This window comes from Leishmania donovani, chromosome 12 (assembly GCF_000227135.1).
Source record: "Leishmania donovani BPK282A1 complete genome, chromosome 12".
Taxonomy (NCBI): domain Eukaryota; phylum Euglenozoa; class Kinetoplastea; order Trypanosomatida; family Trypanosomatidae; genus Leishmania; species Leishmania donovani.
The window spans coordinates 106,771-124,199 of record NC_018239.1 but is presented as its reverse complement, the minus strand read 5'-3'; the positions used below and the strand labels follow the sequence as shown (position 1 = coordinate 124,199).

The 17,429-nt window shown below is 63.8% G+C and overlaps 3 protein-coding genes across 3 annotated transcripts; all 3 read right to left on the bottom strand.

The window, feature by feature from the left end:
- Window positions 1-540: 540 nt before the first annotated feature.
- Window positions 541-2,496, bottom strand: LDBPK_120265 (uncharacterized protein; the record flags this gene model as incomplete). Its single annotated transcript, XM_003859095.1, has 1 exon — window positions 541-2,496. One exon carries the CDS (start codon window positions 2,494-2,496, stop codon window positions 541-543), a length of 1,956 nt encoding a protein of 651 aa, XP_003859143.1.
- A 385-nt stretch (window positions 2,497-2,881) lies between these two features.
- Window positions 2,882-8,578, bottom strand: LDBPK_120250 (hypothetical protein, conserved; the record flags this gene model as incomplete). The annotated part of the gene is made up of 1 exon (XM_003859094.1): window positions 2,882-8,578. One exon carries the CDS (start codon window positions 8,576-8,578, stop codon window positions 2,882-2,884), a length of 5,697 nt encoding a protein of 1,898 aa, XP_003859142.1.
- Window positions 8,579-8,983: 405 nt separating this feature from the next.
- Window positions 8,984-13,687, bottom strand: LDBPK_120240 (hypothetical protein, unknown function; the record flags this gene model as incomplete). The annotated part of the gene is made up of 1 exon (XM_003859093.1): window positions 8,984-13,687. One exon carries the CDS (start codon window positions 13,685-13,687, stop codon window positions 8,984-8,986), a length of 4,704 nt encoding a protein of 1,567 aa, XP_003859141.1.
- Window positions 13,688-17,429: the final 3,742 nt, after the last annotated feature.

The following is a 17,429-nucleotide window of genomic DNA, read 5'->3' as shown; positions in this document are numbered from 1 at the left end:
ACCCCCGCCTGAACTCCCTCCGTCCCCGAAGACACGCAGCGAAAACGCATATACGCGTACGCGTGTGCGCATACCGCAACCGGCACCGCCGAACAGCGATGCGAGTCTGCTCGCGCAGCTTAGAATCACCCAAAGAGACACGCAAACACGCCAGCAGACCACCGCACACCTGCGCCGCCACCGAGGGGAAGAGAGCAGCAGACAAGAAAAAAAAGTGCAACGTGCAGTGCAGCTCAGACGTTTCATGAATTTCGAACGCGCCCATGGCCCTGCCCCGCACCGCATGCGGCCATGCGCCACGCGACAGCCCCTGCGCGGCCCTGTGTCACAGGCAGCCCATCCGCGTGGTGCGAAGCAGCCGCAGACGCGCAGGTGTCACGGCACAATGCCCCGACTCCGTCATCTGAGAGCACGGCCCCTCCGCCTCACACTTTACCCATGCTTCCGCCCCGCCATCCACGGCCTGGCCGCCGAGACCAGTGGCGATATGTCGCTCTGACCTCCTGTGCTAGCCATTCACGAGGCACGTCAGTGCTAGCGCTACTGGTTCTTCTTGGCGTGCGGGTCCGTCTCCATCTTAAGGGGGGCTGCAGCGCCTGCCTTGCCAGCGGAGGCGAAAGTCAGCTCAGCACCGTCGGCCGCAGATAGACTTGCGGCGGCCTGCATGGACCGTACGAGCTTCTCGCCTTCTTTATTCAGTTTTTCCCGCTGCTGGCGAATCCGTGCGCGGGCCTTGAGCACCGCCTCATCCTGCCGTCCTATCCGAATTATGAGCAGACCAGCGTCCACCAGCATCATCGTCACAAGGCCGACCACGGCGTACAGCGTGCACCACTCCGACGACAACCCGCGCAGGTAGCCGAGGTAGTAGCCAACACCGGCGCCGGTGAGGGCCATCACCTGGATGTCGAAGCCGATCGAGGCGTCGCGCAGAAATAACGCATACGACTTGGCGGCCGTCTCCGAACTTGCCGACGCCGCTCTCGACGACCCGCCGCCGAAGCCACCAGAGAGTGACCTATTCGCTCCTGCAAGGTAGGACGGCGCGCGCATCCTCAAAGGGTCGAGCACACCGTACTCGCCAATGTCCACTGTCGTCAAGGAGCTGCGCAACGCCTCTTGGTGGACCGCGGCGGACGCAGAGGAGGCTCCTGACGGTGCGCCGCGGATGTGCTCACTTGTCTGCCCGTGCGCGCGAGCTGACAGCAAGGCGTAGTAGTACTTGCTGGCAGCCTTGTCAATGGCGTCGATGCGTGCGTTCTTGCGTAGACGGTCTGGGTTGTCGTCCATAGGCGTCACTGCAGGGTTCAGGATGAGCGCGAAGGCAGGGGAGGTGGCGGCCGTTCTTGCAGACGCGGAAGACAGCGCGCCAGCCCTGGCCTCCTCCACGGCTCGACACTGCGCTGCAGTGGCTGCCATGGAGACATCTGGCGGCGACAATACACGCTGGACAAGGTCCCATGGCAGTAGCAGATCGTAATCGTGGAAGCACACCGCGATGGGCTCGGCGTCGGCGTCGTGCGCGATAGGGCTGTGCCCGATGCGAGTGCGGTCGCGACGCCTCCAGTCCCCGCCGAGACCGCGTTTCACGTCCATCTCCCCGATCGCTGCGGTCACCGTGCCCGCCAGCAGACGCTCCTTGCACTGCTGGTGGCGCTTCAGCTGCTTGCACAGATAGACGAGGCTCCAGAGCGAGACAAAGTCGCGCACAAGAAGGGCGATGGTGCGAGGCTGAAGGAGCGCGGGAACACGCTTGAGCTGGGCGAGTGCATCGAGGGCCAGCTGTACGGTAGCAAGGGGCCCAGCTGCCTGCTCGCGGCGCTGAGCCGGCTGCGACGGCGCTGGTAACGGGGCCGGCTGCTGGCGCTGTCGAAGGAGCTCATCGATCCGTGCTCCCGGTTGCTCTGCCGGCAAGGCACAAGGCTCTCGCTTGATGTGGATGACCGTCTTTGACTTTGGCTGCTTCTCTTGTTGCGCCCCCTGCGGCGGCTGCGGCGTCGTCTGTGAAGCCGCCTCGCACTCATCAGCTGCCGGGCAAGCAGCAGGCACCGGCAACTCGCCACAGTACCACCGCACGGCGTCGCTGATACATGTCAGGGACTCGGGCAACAAGAGCGAGGGCGGCAGCGGACAGCTGGAGCTGCTGGACGACGTTGGCGCTTCAAGCGCGCCGCAGTTCGTTCCCTGCTGCTGAGCCGGGGCTTTGGAGTCGTGCGCGGTTCTCGAAAGCAGTTGCTGCTGAGAGACGATGTAGATCCACAGGGCACCCTCCAGCTGGGATGGTGACTGTGTGTGCACAAGAGCGTGCAGGCGTTCCTCGATAAAGTCACGCCGGACCTGCTCTATTTCAGGCGCGGTGGCCGCCGCATCGAGCAGCCTCGCCAGCGCCGGGGTAATGAGCCGCACGTAGACCATAACGTCACACAGAGGAAGAGCAAGAAAGAGCGAAAGACTGCTGCATGCCTGTGTGCACATGCGTACGTGATGCTTGTACATATGTGTGTGTGTGTGTGTATGCATAAAAAGCGAGGAGACTCGTGGAAAAAAAAATATGGCGAAGTACGTAGAGAGCACGCGAGCAAGCGAGAATGCAAGTCATCGCCCAACTGCGATGCGAAGGAGGCGGGTCGCGCAACGCCCCTATTTTTCCATGTGTTCCCCCAGGACATCACCCAGGTGTCCGCGCCAAAGACGACGCGGTGAGGCTAGCACCCCTACCGGAGAGGTGGCGTGGCTTGTGTCTGCCTCGTCCACCCATCCCCTCTGCGACTTGTCTTCCAGCACCCAGGAGACTGCGCTTGCACTCACCACTTCATCTCACACCATCAATGCTGTCCTTTGGTTGAAAGAGACCGAATAGGTGCTGGATTAGGTGCGTGTATCAGCTGTCGCTGTCCAGCGCAGCCATTGCCTGCTGCGCGTAAATGGACAGGAGCGTCCGCATGCCCTTCTTCATGGCTGCCTTCGCCCCCTCTGCATCCCCGTACACGATCTCAACGCCCACGACAGCCGGCGCGGAAGCTGCGGCGATGATACTAGTCTTGCGCCTCTCGCCTGCGCCGTGCCGGTGATGCCAAAGGTCTGAGAACATGCCCTCGAGCTCCGCAACGATGGAGGCAGTGCCCGCCAACTGTGCGGGCGAGCTCAGGAGGCACAAAACAATTCCCTCCACGCAGTTCTGCTCCGGCACCCCCTCCCAGTGACCGTTCCACTCCATCGCCGTCGCCGCGCCACGCGCAGATGCAGTCGTCGTGTACCCGACGTGACTTGCCACGACCGCTGCCAACGCACGCCGCGCCTTCGCCATGTACCCCGGTTCTGCGATGTCGACGGTGAGGAGGGCCGTGTAGTGAGCATGGGACATCGCAAGCGCTCGCGTGGAGTCCGGCGAGGCTTTCACCTGCTCAACCTTTGCGTGGCCGTCATCCGTCGAGAAGCCGCTGTGCTGCTGCGCAAGCCGCACCCCGCCATCGCGCCGCACACGCAAGCGCGGCAGCGTGTGCGTGTCGCAGCCGTAGAGGGCGATACGTGTCATGAGCGGCAGTGTGCTGCTCCCATGGGCCGCAGCGCCGACGCTGTGCCTGGAGGACATCACTGCGGAGCGCACCACCTGCACGTCTGCGAAATGATCGCGTTGAAACAGCCGCGCCGCAAGCGGGGTTGGAGGGAACGCCGACGCGCTGTGCGGGTCAGTGCCCACTTCGCGCAGCCATAGGACACTGCGCGTGTTGTCGCCGACATGGCTGTGCTGCGCGCTGCTGCGACGACGCTTCCCGCTCCGTCGGCTGGCGTTGGGCTGCCCCCGCGATGCTTGCTCATCATCATCGCTTCGGTGATCCACATCACCGAACACCTCGAATGCCGCGCATGCGGTTGCCGGAAGCATCACGGACACGAGCCACCGCTCCCTTTCATTCTGAAACAGGCGAGCAAACAGCGCCGCGTCCGCCGCGCCGGTGCTGGCTACGGCTGCCGGCGTGGCAGGGCACTCGCGGTCACTGTAGCTCTCGGTGCTCACCCAGATGTAGATGCTGGTGAGCTGAAGCGCTGCCGCTGTGCAGGTGCGGCGGGAGCGGCTGCAAGCGCCGGCAGAGTCGAGCGACACGTCGACCGCACTGGAGAGTAAAGCTGCGAGTGAGTCGCGGGCGGGCAGCGTCACTCCTCCAACGGCGCAGCTGAAGACGGTGTTCAAGGCTTCGTCCAAGGCGGCCTCGCATGTGTCCTTCGCGTAGCCTAGACCTGCCTTTTCCTGCGTGAACGTGAAGGGCATCGCAGAGCGCGTCGAAGCAGTACTCGCAGCCACGGGCCATGCGGTTACTGTGCCATCCGCGCTGCTCGCCAAAGTCCTGTTAGATCGTGTCTGCGCAGCGGCGAGAATCGCGTCAACGTTGCTTGCAGAGAGCACGGCGGCGGAGCAACCACGGCTTAGGCGTGCCGCTCGCGCGTCATCGCTGTCGTCATAGGCGGCACAGTGCCGCTGCGCCGCGCGCGCCTTCGCCACGCCTCTGCGGATAGGGTCCGTTGCGCGGAGACCGCTGCCAAAAGCCGAATCGTGGTCTGCCGCCTTTGAGGGCGCCCACCCTGATAGGGAGAGGTCCCACATCAGCTGCCCGTACTCGCTCATGCTGCCCCGAAGCACCGCCGTCGTGAGAAGCTGACGAGCCACGAGCGCCATCGCACGGGCGGTGCATTGCAGACGCCGCTGCCGCCACCACGTGGACGCTGCCGCTGTTGCTCCTCCTCCGCCTCTCAGTGCGCTGCTGTAGCGACGTTGCGCCAGGCGCCCTCGCCGAGTTTGTACCGCACAACTAGCTTCATCGCCGCCCTCGGGGCCACCGTTGGCGCTCTGCGTAGCTGGCGCCTCTGCTTCGGCTTCGCGGATGTCGAGCACGTACTGCGCTGCGGTGCGCAGCGTCGCGTCGTCTTCGTGTGTCAGTCGCACCCACAGATGCAGGTACTCCTCAATAAGAGGAACGCACGCGCGAGCGAAGACGTCCACGGAGGCGGCAGGGATAGGTACCGGTGACGGTCGCTGCACGAGCACACCGCGCTGCCACGCCGTCTCGGGCTTGTGGTGCTTCCAGACACCGTCGCTGACGCGTGCCTGCACCTCCACAACAGCATCCTCGCCGCTCTCGTTCTCGCTAGCGACTCCTCGTGCCGCCTCTCCGCCGGTGCGGTGAGACGCTGCACCCGCTGCTGAATATTCGGGTCGCGCTTCCAGTGGAAACCGCGGCGTGAAGCTGTCGGACGTCGCCTTCGACGGTGGCACCGGCAAGGGACGCTGTCCGCCCCACAGAGGCGGACAGGGCGGCGCCGATGTGCCGCCCTCGGCGGAGCTGCTGTCCGATGTCGCCTCGGAGCCGTCGGCAGCAGACGCGGAGATGGACCCGTCACTGCCACTCAAAATCCCTGGCTCTGTGTCAGCGCCAGCGCTCTTCTCGTTATCCTCACCGTCGCCGGACAGCGTCTGCTTCAGCGGCTTCAGGTGGCTGTAGCCTAGCATCGGTGCACCGCTACCGCTGCTGCTGCCGCTGCTGCCCTCGCGCTGCCCCGCCGTGGGGATCGGTGTTGTGCTGCCGGTGCCAGCAACAACGATCGGCTCACGTTTGCCAGGTGTGAACACGTTGGCCGCCGTGGACACGAGAGGCTGAAGCGTCGGCATCGACAGTGGAGGTGATGGGGACGCTGGCTTCTGTGGCTGCAGATGCCGGTGCGTCTCCACCGTCGTGGCTGAGTCTTCCTGGTCCATACTTTGCTGCCGCTCCTGATGCGTCGCGCTCGCATCTCGGGGGCCCCTCGAGCTGCCCTCTGTAACCGCCTGCGCATCAGCATCGTTTCCAATCATGTCCACTAGGCTCCGAGTCGGCAGCGTCGTTGGCGGCTCTACAGCAACACGTGGGTTCTGCGACTTGCAGCGCTGGCCGGCCTCATCGTTGCCGTTGTCTGGTAGGGGAGCGACAGTGCATTGACCCGTCTCGGTCAGTGCCAGCGCCCGCTGCGGTTGGTCGCTTCGAGCTGTCTCTGCGGTGGTTGCCCCTCTTCGCGCGTCGGCCTCTTCCTGCTTTCCTCGCCGAGCCTTATCCTCCGCCTCCGCGCGGTCTGCTGCGGCTGCCGCGTAGAGTGGGTTATCCCGGATAGCGGTGAGCAGCTGCCGGGCTTCGATGACTGCTGGCGGGAGAGCGTCGGCCTGCGATGACAACGACACGTCCGCGACTGCAGCGCGATGCGCCGCTGCCGCATCGACGTCATGTCCCTCTCGCTCGTCGTCGTCCACATCATCGTGATCGCTGCCGTCGAAGAGGCTGCTCGCCGTGGAGACGGACTCCATCTCCATCTTCTCTGCCCAGTACAGCGCCTCCTCCTCGGACACCGCCGCCGCCGTGTCAGCGTCACGCGCTGATGCCCTTTGCCAGTGTCGGGCTCGCAGGTGCGCGTGGCGGCAGCGGAGCAGCATTTCCGCGCGGTGCGCCGGCAGCGACGCAAACAGCTCCTCGCTGGCGTCCGACAGCCGCAGCGCGGCAACTTCGCTGTTGTAGGGTGGGCAGTAGACCTCCAACACCTCCATCAGGTTGACGGGGCACCCAAGCTGGCCAAGCAGAGCCGCTTCCTTGTCCAAGGAGGGCGACATCGCAGAGGGAGGAGACACCGTTGATTGCTGCTGCGGTGGCGAGTCGCAGCCATCGCCCGTGTTCCGGTGGGCACCGCCGTCACCGCTACCGCTACCGTCATCCCTCTCGCACTCTTCGTCGTTACTGCCGTCGTGGCAGTACTCATCGAAGTAGTAGTCCTCATCACCGCCGTCCCCGTAGTCGCCGCGGCTTGCCAACCCCAAACGCCTCCTCGGCAACGTACCCGGCTTTGACCGCGTTACGACGCGGCCCTGAAGACCCGATGGGGATCGCACGGCGCCGCGGCCGACTGGGGAGCTGCTTCCGGCCACCGCAAGCGCATCACAGACGTCTTCGGTGTCGGCGGTTGGAAAGCCCTTCGCGTCTGGGAACCGCTCGTACGCCACGTGAGAGACGCGAAACCCAAAGAAGGCGGGGTGCGTGGGGAAGAAGAGAACCCGCTTGTTAACGCACCTCTTCTCGAGCTCATCCGCCGTGATGAGAGGGTCCGAGTTCGGGTGGCACAGGTTCAGGTACCAGCCGGCTTTAGCACCACTCGCTGAGGCTCCTGCGACGGTGGCAGCCGTGGGGCCGGACGTTGGTGACGCGATGGGGTAAAAGGAGCTTGCCGCTTGCTGTTGCAGCTGGTGCGGAGTCTTGCACTCGAGTTGAGCGTCAAGGCCCATCCGCTTCAGGAACTCGAGGCAATGATCGTGGCCCATCATGAGCTGGTCGGCCAACTCGGCAACCAGGATGGCATGTCGCACGCGCAGTTTTGGATAGACGTAGTAGTTGGGCAACACGAGATCCAGCACCGCGCGGTAGCGACCGTAGGTGAAGGACTGAAAGACGACAGCGCGCTGCAGCGGTGTCATGGGGGCAGACTTGCAGAATTCGAAGAACTGAAACCACTGCCGCGCCGCCCAGAAGTGAATGAGCTCAAGGGCCACCCGCACCGGCTGCGTCTCGAGCATGTGCGGCTGCTTCTCCAGCTCTCGGTACACCTGCGCAAGGTTGACACTTTCCGACGCGTTCTCTGGACACAGGCGAGGCTCGCCGTTCACGATGACCGTGTGGAAGCGGCAGAACGACGAGCGGTCCTCGACCTTCATCTCCTGTTGCAGGCCGTAGAGCAGCAGCAGCACAGAGAAGAACTCGGCGTTGCGGTGCCGCTGCTCTGCCCGGTAGAAGACGGTGAGGTCGGTGAAGCACTGTGACATGGACTCGAGGAACTGCTTCTTGTCTTGCATGAACCGCTGGCAGCCTTCGGGGGAGCAGCAGAGGTACGCCCCGCCCACGGCGAGTGCGGCGACGGTGAACTCGAGCCAGCGCACGCGACGGTAGCTCTCGCGGTGCAGCTCTTCCACGGAGAGCGTGCGATCCGTTTCGCTGTCCACGTATCCCTGAAGGCTAACGTTGCTCGGGGGCAGCTGAGGACCCCACGTCGTGCGGATACCGCGAAACCGGTCCCATAGGTAGCCCCAAATGCGGAAAGGCTCCGTGTAGACGAGGGGCGTGTGCGGCACGCGCAGGTAGTGCTCGACAAGAAAGTGCATCGACTTCTCCAGCGCCAGCGGCGTCCGCTGCTGGGCCGGATCAATCGTCTTGCCTGCTGCGGATCGGCTGTACGCCTCTACTTGCCCCCACATGGCGCTCCGATGTGCACTGCCGCCAAAGGCATGGGAAGATGCCGAGGGTGAGGCGCTGAGCGTGATGTACTCGAAGTCTTCGCGCCGCTCCCGCTGCGCCGGGTCGCCGCCGCACATGCCGACATAGCGGCCGCGGATCAGCGGCTTGGCGGCCCACTTATCACGCAACTTGCAAAACTCTGAGAAGGGCGACAGCGACAGCACCGTCGCTATGTTCGCATCGCTGTAGGGGACATCGACCGCTTCAGCAGTAGCCGATTGGCGGCCCTGCTGCGGCGGTGGCTGTAGTTGATGGTGACCGTATGGAGATCCCTGCATCTGCAACGTTCAAGCACGTAAGAGGCGATGGTGAACACCGTTATCGTATGAGCTCTTCACCTGACATCGGGCGCGCAAGAGAGAGAGAGAGATGGAGGAAGGGAGGAAGAGGTGACGGAGGGGCTTTGGATCGAGTGGAGGGAACAGCGGAGGGCATCAAAAAAGAGGCGAGGCGGCGCGTGTCGCGCCACCTCGCGTCGAATCCGGTTCCCGTCACGAACGCAAAAAAAAACACTCGCATGGGGCGTGGCGGGGCTACGGGTACGTCTGTGCATGCTTGCATTGAGGCCTGGAAGCGGCGCACCGTTGCGCGCATACCCGGAGGACTCGCACACACGTGTGCCCAGACGACTAGGAGCAATTTGGCGGCTTCTTGTTGCGGAGTGCTGTGTCGACGATGCGGCATCACGCCAGCAACCGCGCGTGCACATGTGTGACACACGCATCCAGAAGCAGGGCAAGCAGGCGAGGCTGCTGGTGGTGCAAGGGCACCCGAGCAGCGGCCGCGTCTTCAACGGCAGAGCTTCTCGGCGGAGTTGACGTGCTCTCGGTCTCCCTGACGGGTGAGCAGCGCGATGGTGATGAGGCTGGCCGAGTGGATGCGCTCCCTTCGCGCATCCAGCGTGGTAGAGCGGTCTTCGACTCTTCGCCGGGGACCCTTCCCTTGACATTCGTGGATCTGGTGCCGCCACTCGCACCACCGACGGTGGCAGGTGCGTCTCGCGCGTGAGCATCCACGCCCTGCCGCTCTTCACTTGCCCCGTTTCTCGATACGCTCGTGGTCACGCCCGCTAACGAGGAGCGCGATGCCGCTGCCGTCAGCGCCGACAATGAGCGAGTAACGTGTGCATGGATCACTTCCCTAAGCTCCGCCATCTCCTCGGCAGACCAGAGAGCGGCTTCGGCGTTCACCACGATTCTTCGAGCCGGCTCGGCATCAGGGGGAGAGGCGCGGCTCTCCAACGCGGCGCCGTACGTCAGCGTGCACGGCTGCGGAGCCGGCAACGCTGAGAAGGGCAGAACGCTCCCTGACGGATAGTCCGCGGCGGCGGTGCTGTTGGCGACGAGCACGGCACTCGTCAAGTCGGCCCATCCACCCGCCATGTGGAGAACGTCGCGGATGATCGCGTCGCACTCTGCCTGCACTTCGGGCTGCACCTCAAGTCCCAACGAGAGAAGAGACACGTCATCAGCAGCCGCGGCGGCGGTGCTTGTGTGACGCGCCTGCGCACCACGGCCATTATCACAGACGAGGTCATGGGCTGCGCTCGTGGTGCTCGGGGAGCACCAGTACTGATGATGCACTTCTCGCAACACTTCGTCGCGCGTGCGCTCTGCCGACGCCGCCGCGACTCTCGCTAATCCAGCACTCAGAGTGGTGGGCAGAAGTTCTACAAAGACGATGAGCTCCGCTTGCACGTGCTCTACACACGCCTTCAAGACCTCCGCCACCGCGCGCCGATGTTGTTCCTCATAGGTTTGCAGCTGAAAAGCCATACCCGCCTCGCACTTCTCCTGCCATGCATGGCACACCTTCTCGAGCTCCGCTTGAGACGCCGCACGCACGGACTGAACCGCGTCGCGCCGCAGCCGCTCAGCCTTGTGCCGCTGCTCTTGAAGCGTAGCGCGCAGCTCCTCCAGCTGAACCTGCTGCGCCTTCCTCTCCTTCACCAGCGTCCGCACTGCAATCCGCTTGGTGCCCAGCTCATGCTGCGCGGCGGTGTATGCTGCGCACATCTGCTCGATAGCATCGCGAATGGCACGGAGAAGGCGCAGGATAGAGGGGTCCGCCTCGGTTGCCGCTGTTCGCCCTTCTCCTTCGTGGTCGATGGCAGAGCGCTCCAGCTGCCTCTCGAGCGCCGGCGGGCCGCCATCGAGGCGGGAGTGAAGGGGCACCCTCGCGGATGCGGCAGCTCTCGAATTCGCCGACACATCGCCTTCCTCCGAAGCTGCTGCCGCGGTGCGATGGCGTTCTTCGAGTGCCGTGTCGCCATCGCTGATTGAGGCCGCCGGCACGTTGTCCCAGCTGACAGCGGACATCACCACGGACGCTGCGGCGGAGGACACCGACGACGCCGACCGCGACGGGCGCACGGTTTCATCGACATCTTCGTTCTCGGCATCCGCACGGACACCAGCAACTTCTGCAGCTGAAGCACCAGCCATGCTCACCGATCGCCGTTTCCGGATCTGGCAAGATCTCCTCGTATGAATGGTGGCGCTCCGCTCCAGCATCGCGAGGGCCCTACGCGACATGGCCGGCATGCCCTCGGGCGCCAGCGTCGCTGCACTCCTCACTACCTGCGGTGGCGGCAGGCGCAATATGCGACTGGACTCGTGCGGCCGCACCCCAGAAGCCCGCGGGCACGTCGGTGACAGGAACACCGCCGGCGACCACAGAAGGTTCACAATGCCCTGGAGTGCTCGCTGCTCCTCTTGTCGCCGCTCCATCGCCCGCTGCGCCGCCGCCTGTTGCGAGTGCAGCTGCTTCTCCTTTCTGCGAAGTTTGCCCATCGTGGCCAGCTGTGCATGCAACGCATCCTTCAAGCCCTCCTTCGCATGCACGAGCTGTGCAGTCTGCGCCTCGTGCCTCGCCTGTGCGGCGTGCAGCTCTTCGCCAAGCTGACGTTGCGCTGCCTGGGAGCGCGTGAGTTCGTCTTTGAGGGCCAGCATCCGTTGCTGGGCTGCCTGTAGTTCACGCTGCGTCGTCTCGAGGGTCTCTGTGCGCTGCAGAAGATGCTCTTGGGCCTCTTGCAGCCGCCGGTGCACTAAATCGTTACCTTCGCTGAGGAGCTGCTGCTGCTCCAACAGCTGCGCCTGTGCCTGCACCGATGCCTCACGGAGAAGTCGGTGGTACTCATTTCGCTCTTCCAGTGCACGCGTCAGTTGAGAGGCCATCGCCCGTCTGCTGCTCTCCGCCGCCAGCAACGCGCTCTCCACGGCCTCACTGCCCTTCATGCAGCCTTTAACTTGCTTGAGCAGCGCGGCGTGCTCTTCCTCTTGCAGCGCGACAGCCGCGGCCGCCTCGTCCTGGCGAGCTTGCCGGAGCGATTCCAACTCAGCCTCTTGCGATGCGACGGTGGCCGCTGCTTGGCTCAGCTGCTGGTGGAGCAGCCTAACTTGCTCTTCCGCGCGCGCAGCTCGCTGCTCATCATGAGCTCGTTCCAGCGCCGCTGTGGCGATGTCGTGGCTGATGCGCTGGAGCTGCCGCCTCTGCTCTGACACTGTTTCCTCCGTTCGCTGATGTACTGCACGCAGGTCCGACAGCTCTCGCTTCGCTTGTGCGAGGGCCTCTTTGTACTGATGCACCTGCTCCTCGAGCTGCTGCTGCTGTTGGGCTGCCTTCTGAGCCAGCTGCCGCTCCTGCTGCACACGGCACTCATTCTGCTGCTCTTCTCGCGCAGCGTCCGCACGCGCTTCGTCGAGCAAACTCTTCTGCTCCTCCATCTCTCGCAGCCAGCGCTGCTGCGTAGCGGCACGTTCGGTCAGCAGCAGCGCCTCCCGCGCCTTCGCCTGCGCCAGCTCACGTTGCAGCTCCATCAGCTGTTCCGCCTCTGGCTCCCGCCTCGGTGGTGCTGCTGTTGCGCTCGCGGAGACACGGATCTGCTCTTCAAGCTGGTCGGCCAAGGCCGTCACCTCCTGCTGAAGGGCTGCTAGCTCGAGCTTGTGGTGCCGCTGTTGCCGCTCCATGTCGCGACTCTTTCGGTGCAGTTCACGTGTGAGATGGTCGATATGGTCACGCAGCGTGTGCGTGTCCTCCCGCTTCTCTTGCTGAACGTTCTGCAGCTGCCACTCAAGCTGGGCGATGCGAGACTCTGCAGCCGCCTCCGCCGCGGACGGCGACGCGGATGGCGCGCCTCGAGCGCCAGATATCACGGAATCACCAGCGCTGTATTCCACAGGCGGCGCTTCCGCAGGCGCAGTGGCGTCTCGAGTGTCGTTCTTATTGCCGGCGGTGACGACTTGTGATCGAAGCGCTTCCAGCTCCGCCTCCTTGTCAGCGAGCGTGCGCTGCAGAGCAGCGATGGTGCTCACAGCAGCATGCGCAGCAGAGAGGGATGGGGAGGTGCGCAGGGGCTGCTCCTTCACGTTGGCATGGCCACTCCCCTCGAGAGCTTGCGAGCTTTCGTGCCGCGGCCCAAGGCCATCAGACAGCGCGGTCTTGTGCTTCGTCCCCCACCAACGCACCGGCGTCGCAGGCCACGACGGGGAGGGTGTCTTCACCCTATCTGGAGACAGTGCCAATCCGGTCGCTGGTGGCGGCGGGACGGCATCCGCCTGCGGAGCCGCTGCACGAAGGCTGCGCAGCAGAGCGTTTTCGTCTTGCAGCGCCTCAACGGCGTGCGTGAGCTGCCTGATCATGTCATCTTTTCGATGCAGCGAGAAGAGCACCCGTGCAGCAACGTCGTCCTCGTCGTCCGCGTCATCACGGGCGTTCGCGCCCTCAGCGGCCTCTCCTTTGCCCTGGCGGTCCGTGTGACGGTATACGTTGGCGCTGCTGGAGCTCTGACCTTCGGAGGAGGTGAGCACGGCACTTTCCTCGCCTTTATGCGATGAAGTGTGGGGCGACGGTTGCACAGCATGCATGTGTGCTGCCTGTAGCGGCGGTACTTGAAAGCGACTCGAAGACGGCGACACGGCTGTGAAGACTGCCACGCGCACCTGCTCCGCACTTGGGGTTTGCAGAGAGGGGCCGGTGGTGCACGCTGCTGGTTGATCGGCGTCGTCGAAGATGATCCCACGCGGGGCTGCTGAGGGTTGCGGCGGCGACGCGCTGACGTCTGCGTGCGTGGCGCTCGCTGCAACTCTTGACGTCGTCCCCTCCTCCGTCCGCTGCCTTCTCCAAACGTCCTTGTCGACGGGGGCGGTGCGCGTGGGCAGACGTCGAAGGGCCGCCGAGGCCAGCTGGTAGGCCGTCACTGTTTCCACTCGATCTGCCCAGAGCGTCGCGTGACCGCCGGCGCCCGCCGTCACCGCTTCTGCGCCTCGCCTCGAATCAAGCGCCTCCGCCGCAGTGACCTCGGCAGCCGTGCGTGCCATGTCTGTGTCAGCGTCATCAACCACCGATTCTTGTGCCTTCGGCTTCTCGTCGTCCTCAGTGTCGTTCATGTGAATCACTGTCGTCACTGTGGCTGCGGCGGGCACGCCGGCGGCGACGCTGGCCGAGCGCTGTGGCGAGGAAGGGGAGGGTGCGATGAAGGGATCTGCCACACCTGCGTAGAAGGGGCGCTGCTGGCGCGATGAGGCGTTGCCCTCCATGCCGAGAGATAAGAAGCAGCGGGCCCTCAACAGAGTCAGTCGGTGGAGGCGAGAGGGAGGGGCCTGAAGGCAACTTCCCCCCTGGTTGATGGTAGAGGTGATGAGTCTATGACGGACTGCAGACACAGCGGCTGCAGCAGACAAGCAGGCGTGCTGCTGACGCCCTGCAGCAGCCTTCTATGCGCGTTGCCCTCACTGTCACGGTATCGACAGGTGTATAAGGCAGCTTGAATACGCGTGAGTTCCTGCGCACCCGCACGGGGGGGGTGTACATGTGTTCGTGTGCACAACGGAGGCTTCGTGACTTGCTGAGAGCGGCCGGTGTCTCCTTGCTTTCGCCTGTGCTCCTCGTCAGCGCACGTACTGCTCTTTGCGTGGCTGCGCAGTCGGAGGCGGCATCGCACGTATGCAAACACATGCGTGGAGGTGAGAGGATGGCGCGCCGGGTGGCGCGAGAGCGATGCAGATGCAACCGCAGTAGGACAAGAATAAGAAAGGAAAGGGAAAAGGGGAGGGGGGGGGGCGGTAGGAAAGGAAAATGGAGCAATCATGACACCGACCTGCACCATAACCGCACGTACACTTAGACGCGTGCCACCTTAGCGCTACTATGATGGCGGCAGTGATACCCAGAAGCGGGAGAACAACGGTTGGAGCGAGGGTGGGTGGGCGGGGGGGGCAGAGAAAGGAGGTAGGGTCTGTCGCGAGAGACGATGGCCGCCTCGATTCCGCTTGTGCCTCTCCCCCTCTTCCCCGCTGCAGCCTCACCTCTGCCTTTGAACCGCTATCGCTCTGCCATCACCACCGGCACGCATGCCACGAAAGAGGTCTCGATGTGAGCACCTGCTCCGGTGGGGGGGGGGCGTTATCCAGCCCCCTGCAGCATTCTCGCAGAGGGAGGGAGGGGTAGTGAGGGTGATGGGGTGGGGCGGAAGCGGGCCCTCCTCACCTCCATCTCTGACCCTCGCATTTCGTTTGTGAAGGGGATCTTCATTCCTCATGACACGAGCACACCCCAGTGCCTGGCATCCAGCACACACACACACACACACACACACACACACTATTTGTGGGAGGGGGAGCGACACGGCCCCTCCTCTCCCCCCTCATCCCTGCCAATGCAGAGCCACTTCCGGTGGTGACAGGGCTAGGCCCCCTACGGCGGAGGAGGAGGGAGGGGGAAGGGCAGCGCGATGTATCGCCACTGGTCTCGGCGGCCAGGCCGTGGATGGCGGGGCGGAAGCATGGGTAAAGTGTGAGGCGGAGGGGCCGTGCTCTCAGATGACGGAGTCGGGGCATTGTGTCGTGACACCTGCGCGTCTGCGGCTGCTTCGCACCACGCGGATGGGCTGCCTGTGACACAGGGCCGCGCAGGGGCTGTCGCGTGGCGCATGGCCGCATGCGGTGCGGGGCAGGGCAATGGGGCTCACGCAGCGTGTGCACTCTACCACGGAACAAGCCCATAACTGTGCGCATGCACACCCACCGCCCACGACCGACGTCTGTCGCGCGGGTGATAGGGGATGGCCATGGTGATATGCCGGATGAGCTCAGGGACGATGCTGGGCAGCCTCAGGGCTGGGCCCTCGAAGACCCTGCACCCTGCCTGTGTGCCATGCTCCGCCCTGAGCTGCCTCCAGCTGCGGCATCCTAGAATATGACTTGGAGGCTCTCCCCACTGGAGCCTGGAGGACTCGGCGCGGCCCTTCGGGGGTGCTCGCGTCACACTTCCGGCGCCTGCACCTCATCGGCTCGCACGGTCGGATGGAGGAGATGCAATGCCGCATGCGTCGCACGCGTGCGCCGTGCGATCGGTTCGTAATGCATTTCTTGACTAGCCTGCATGTGCCGCGGCAGGTGAGATGTTGCGATGGACCTGTGGCAGCAGGGCGCATTCCGCCATCTTCTGAATCCGCACGCCCCTGGCAAGAGCGGGCGACTGTGCATACTTGTTGAACCGTCGACACGATGTGTGGTGGGCTGGTACGGACGTCGTCATGTCCGCAAGTCTCTTCGGCACCGCGCCAGCCCAGGCATCTCCGTCGACATCGAAGAGCGGGGTGCCGGGCCCTGTGACACGACGGTTAGGCGCCCCGGCATCATCGAGGGAGGGGTGGTGAGGACAGAAAAAACATGCAAGGAAAGGAGAGCGGCAGATGCACTGACGAATGAGTGGCAGACATGTATGCTGGCATGAAGATGTGCGGCGTGTACACGTGGCTGTGTTCTGCAGCCTCGCCTGGACATGCGAAAACACGCACACGTGCACAGACACACAGACACTTGGGCCCACACCGTTGGCCACACCATACGCGAGACATGATCGGTCGGTCGGTCAGGGGGGTATTGCTGCTCATGTATCCGTCTACGTCGCTGCTCTGCGTTATTTCGCCTTCGTCGTAGTGACGCGCATGGCCGTTTGGTTCCCGCGTTGTGCGTCCCTGTCGACGTCCATCGAAGCTGGCTGGACGCAAGCGCGGTGAGAGAGGCACTTTACTCACAGGAAAATAGATGAGGAAGGGGCGGGGTGGGGCCCTCGGATGACGGCCTTCCCGCTCCTTCCTTCGCAGGATTCGAGCCGGCAAGCGAGTGGCCAAGTGGCTGTTTGAGGGAGGCGGAAGGCGCACCGGCGCACTGTTGTGTGCTCCCTCTTACGTTTTGCTTCATGACAGGCTCCCGCCATCACGCACATGCCGTGTACATACAGACACGCACACAGAGGGAGTTCCGAAGTCGTTCATGCATTTCTGTCGATGACGCTCTCCACGTATTGTCCATCCTCCTCTGTTGCTTGCGCACGATGCGCCGCTTTCTCGCTCTCTCGGTACGCTTAGTTTCGGTGCACCACACCCCTCCCTCCACCTCCTGCACCTTCACGACCGTGATTCGCGTTCGTGGGGGTGGTGAAATCGTGGGATGGCCAGGGAGGGAGGGCGAGGGGCGGAGAGACGAGAGGTGCCGTCACACTGGCGCTGACTGCGGTTGTGCGCTTGGTGTGAGGCAAACAACACAAACGGATACAACAAAAAGTGCACCAACGTCATTCCGACGACTCGGAAGCGATCACGAGCGTAAGCCGCCTCCTGCCCCGCGACCCGCCCTGCTTCCACCTCCTCGTCTTTGCCGCCTGCGCTGCGATTTTGGCACTGAGCGGAAGTCAGACCCCGAGGCCGCGCGCGCACATACATAAATGAACGAAGAAGACGTGCGCCTCCGCGATGAGGGAGGGGTGGGGTGGGGATGCGAGAGGACTTCATTACAGCTCACAGAGAGGTGGCCAGAAGAGGGCGGCAGAGCGACACACACACACACACACGGACACACGCCAAGCCCCCCCCTCCCCCCACCTGCTCTTCCTCTGCTCTTATCTATACTATTCAAACGCACACAGGCATGGGCGTGTCGGCGTCGCCGCCTTCGTTGAAGCGGCAGATATATGCATATAGTTACACAGATAGATAGGCAGCTAGAGGGTTCGATATACGGATAGATAAACATGTGTGTGCATGCACGTGGTCTCTGCTGCCACACACACACACACACACACACACGGACACACACACACACACACACACGACGACGACACACACAC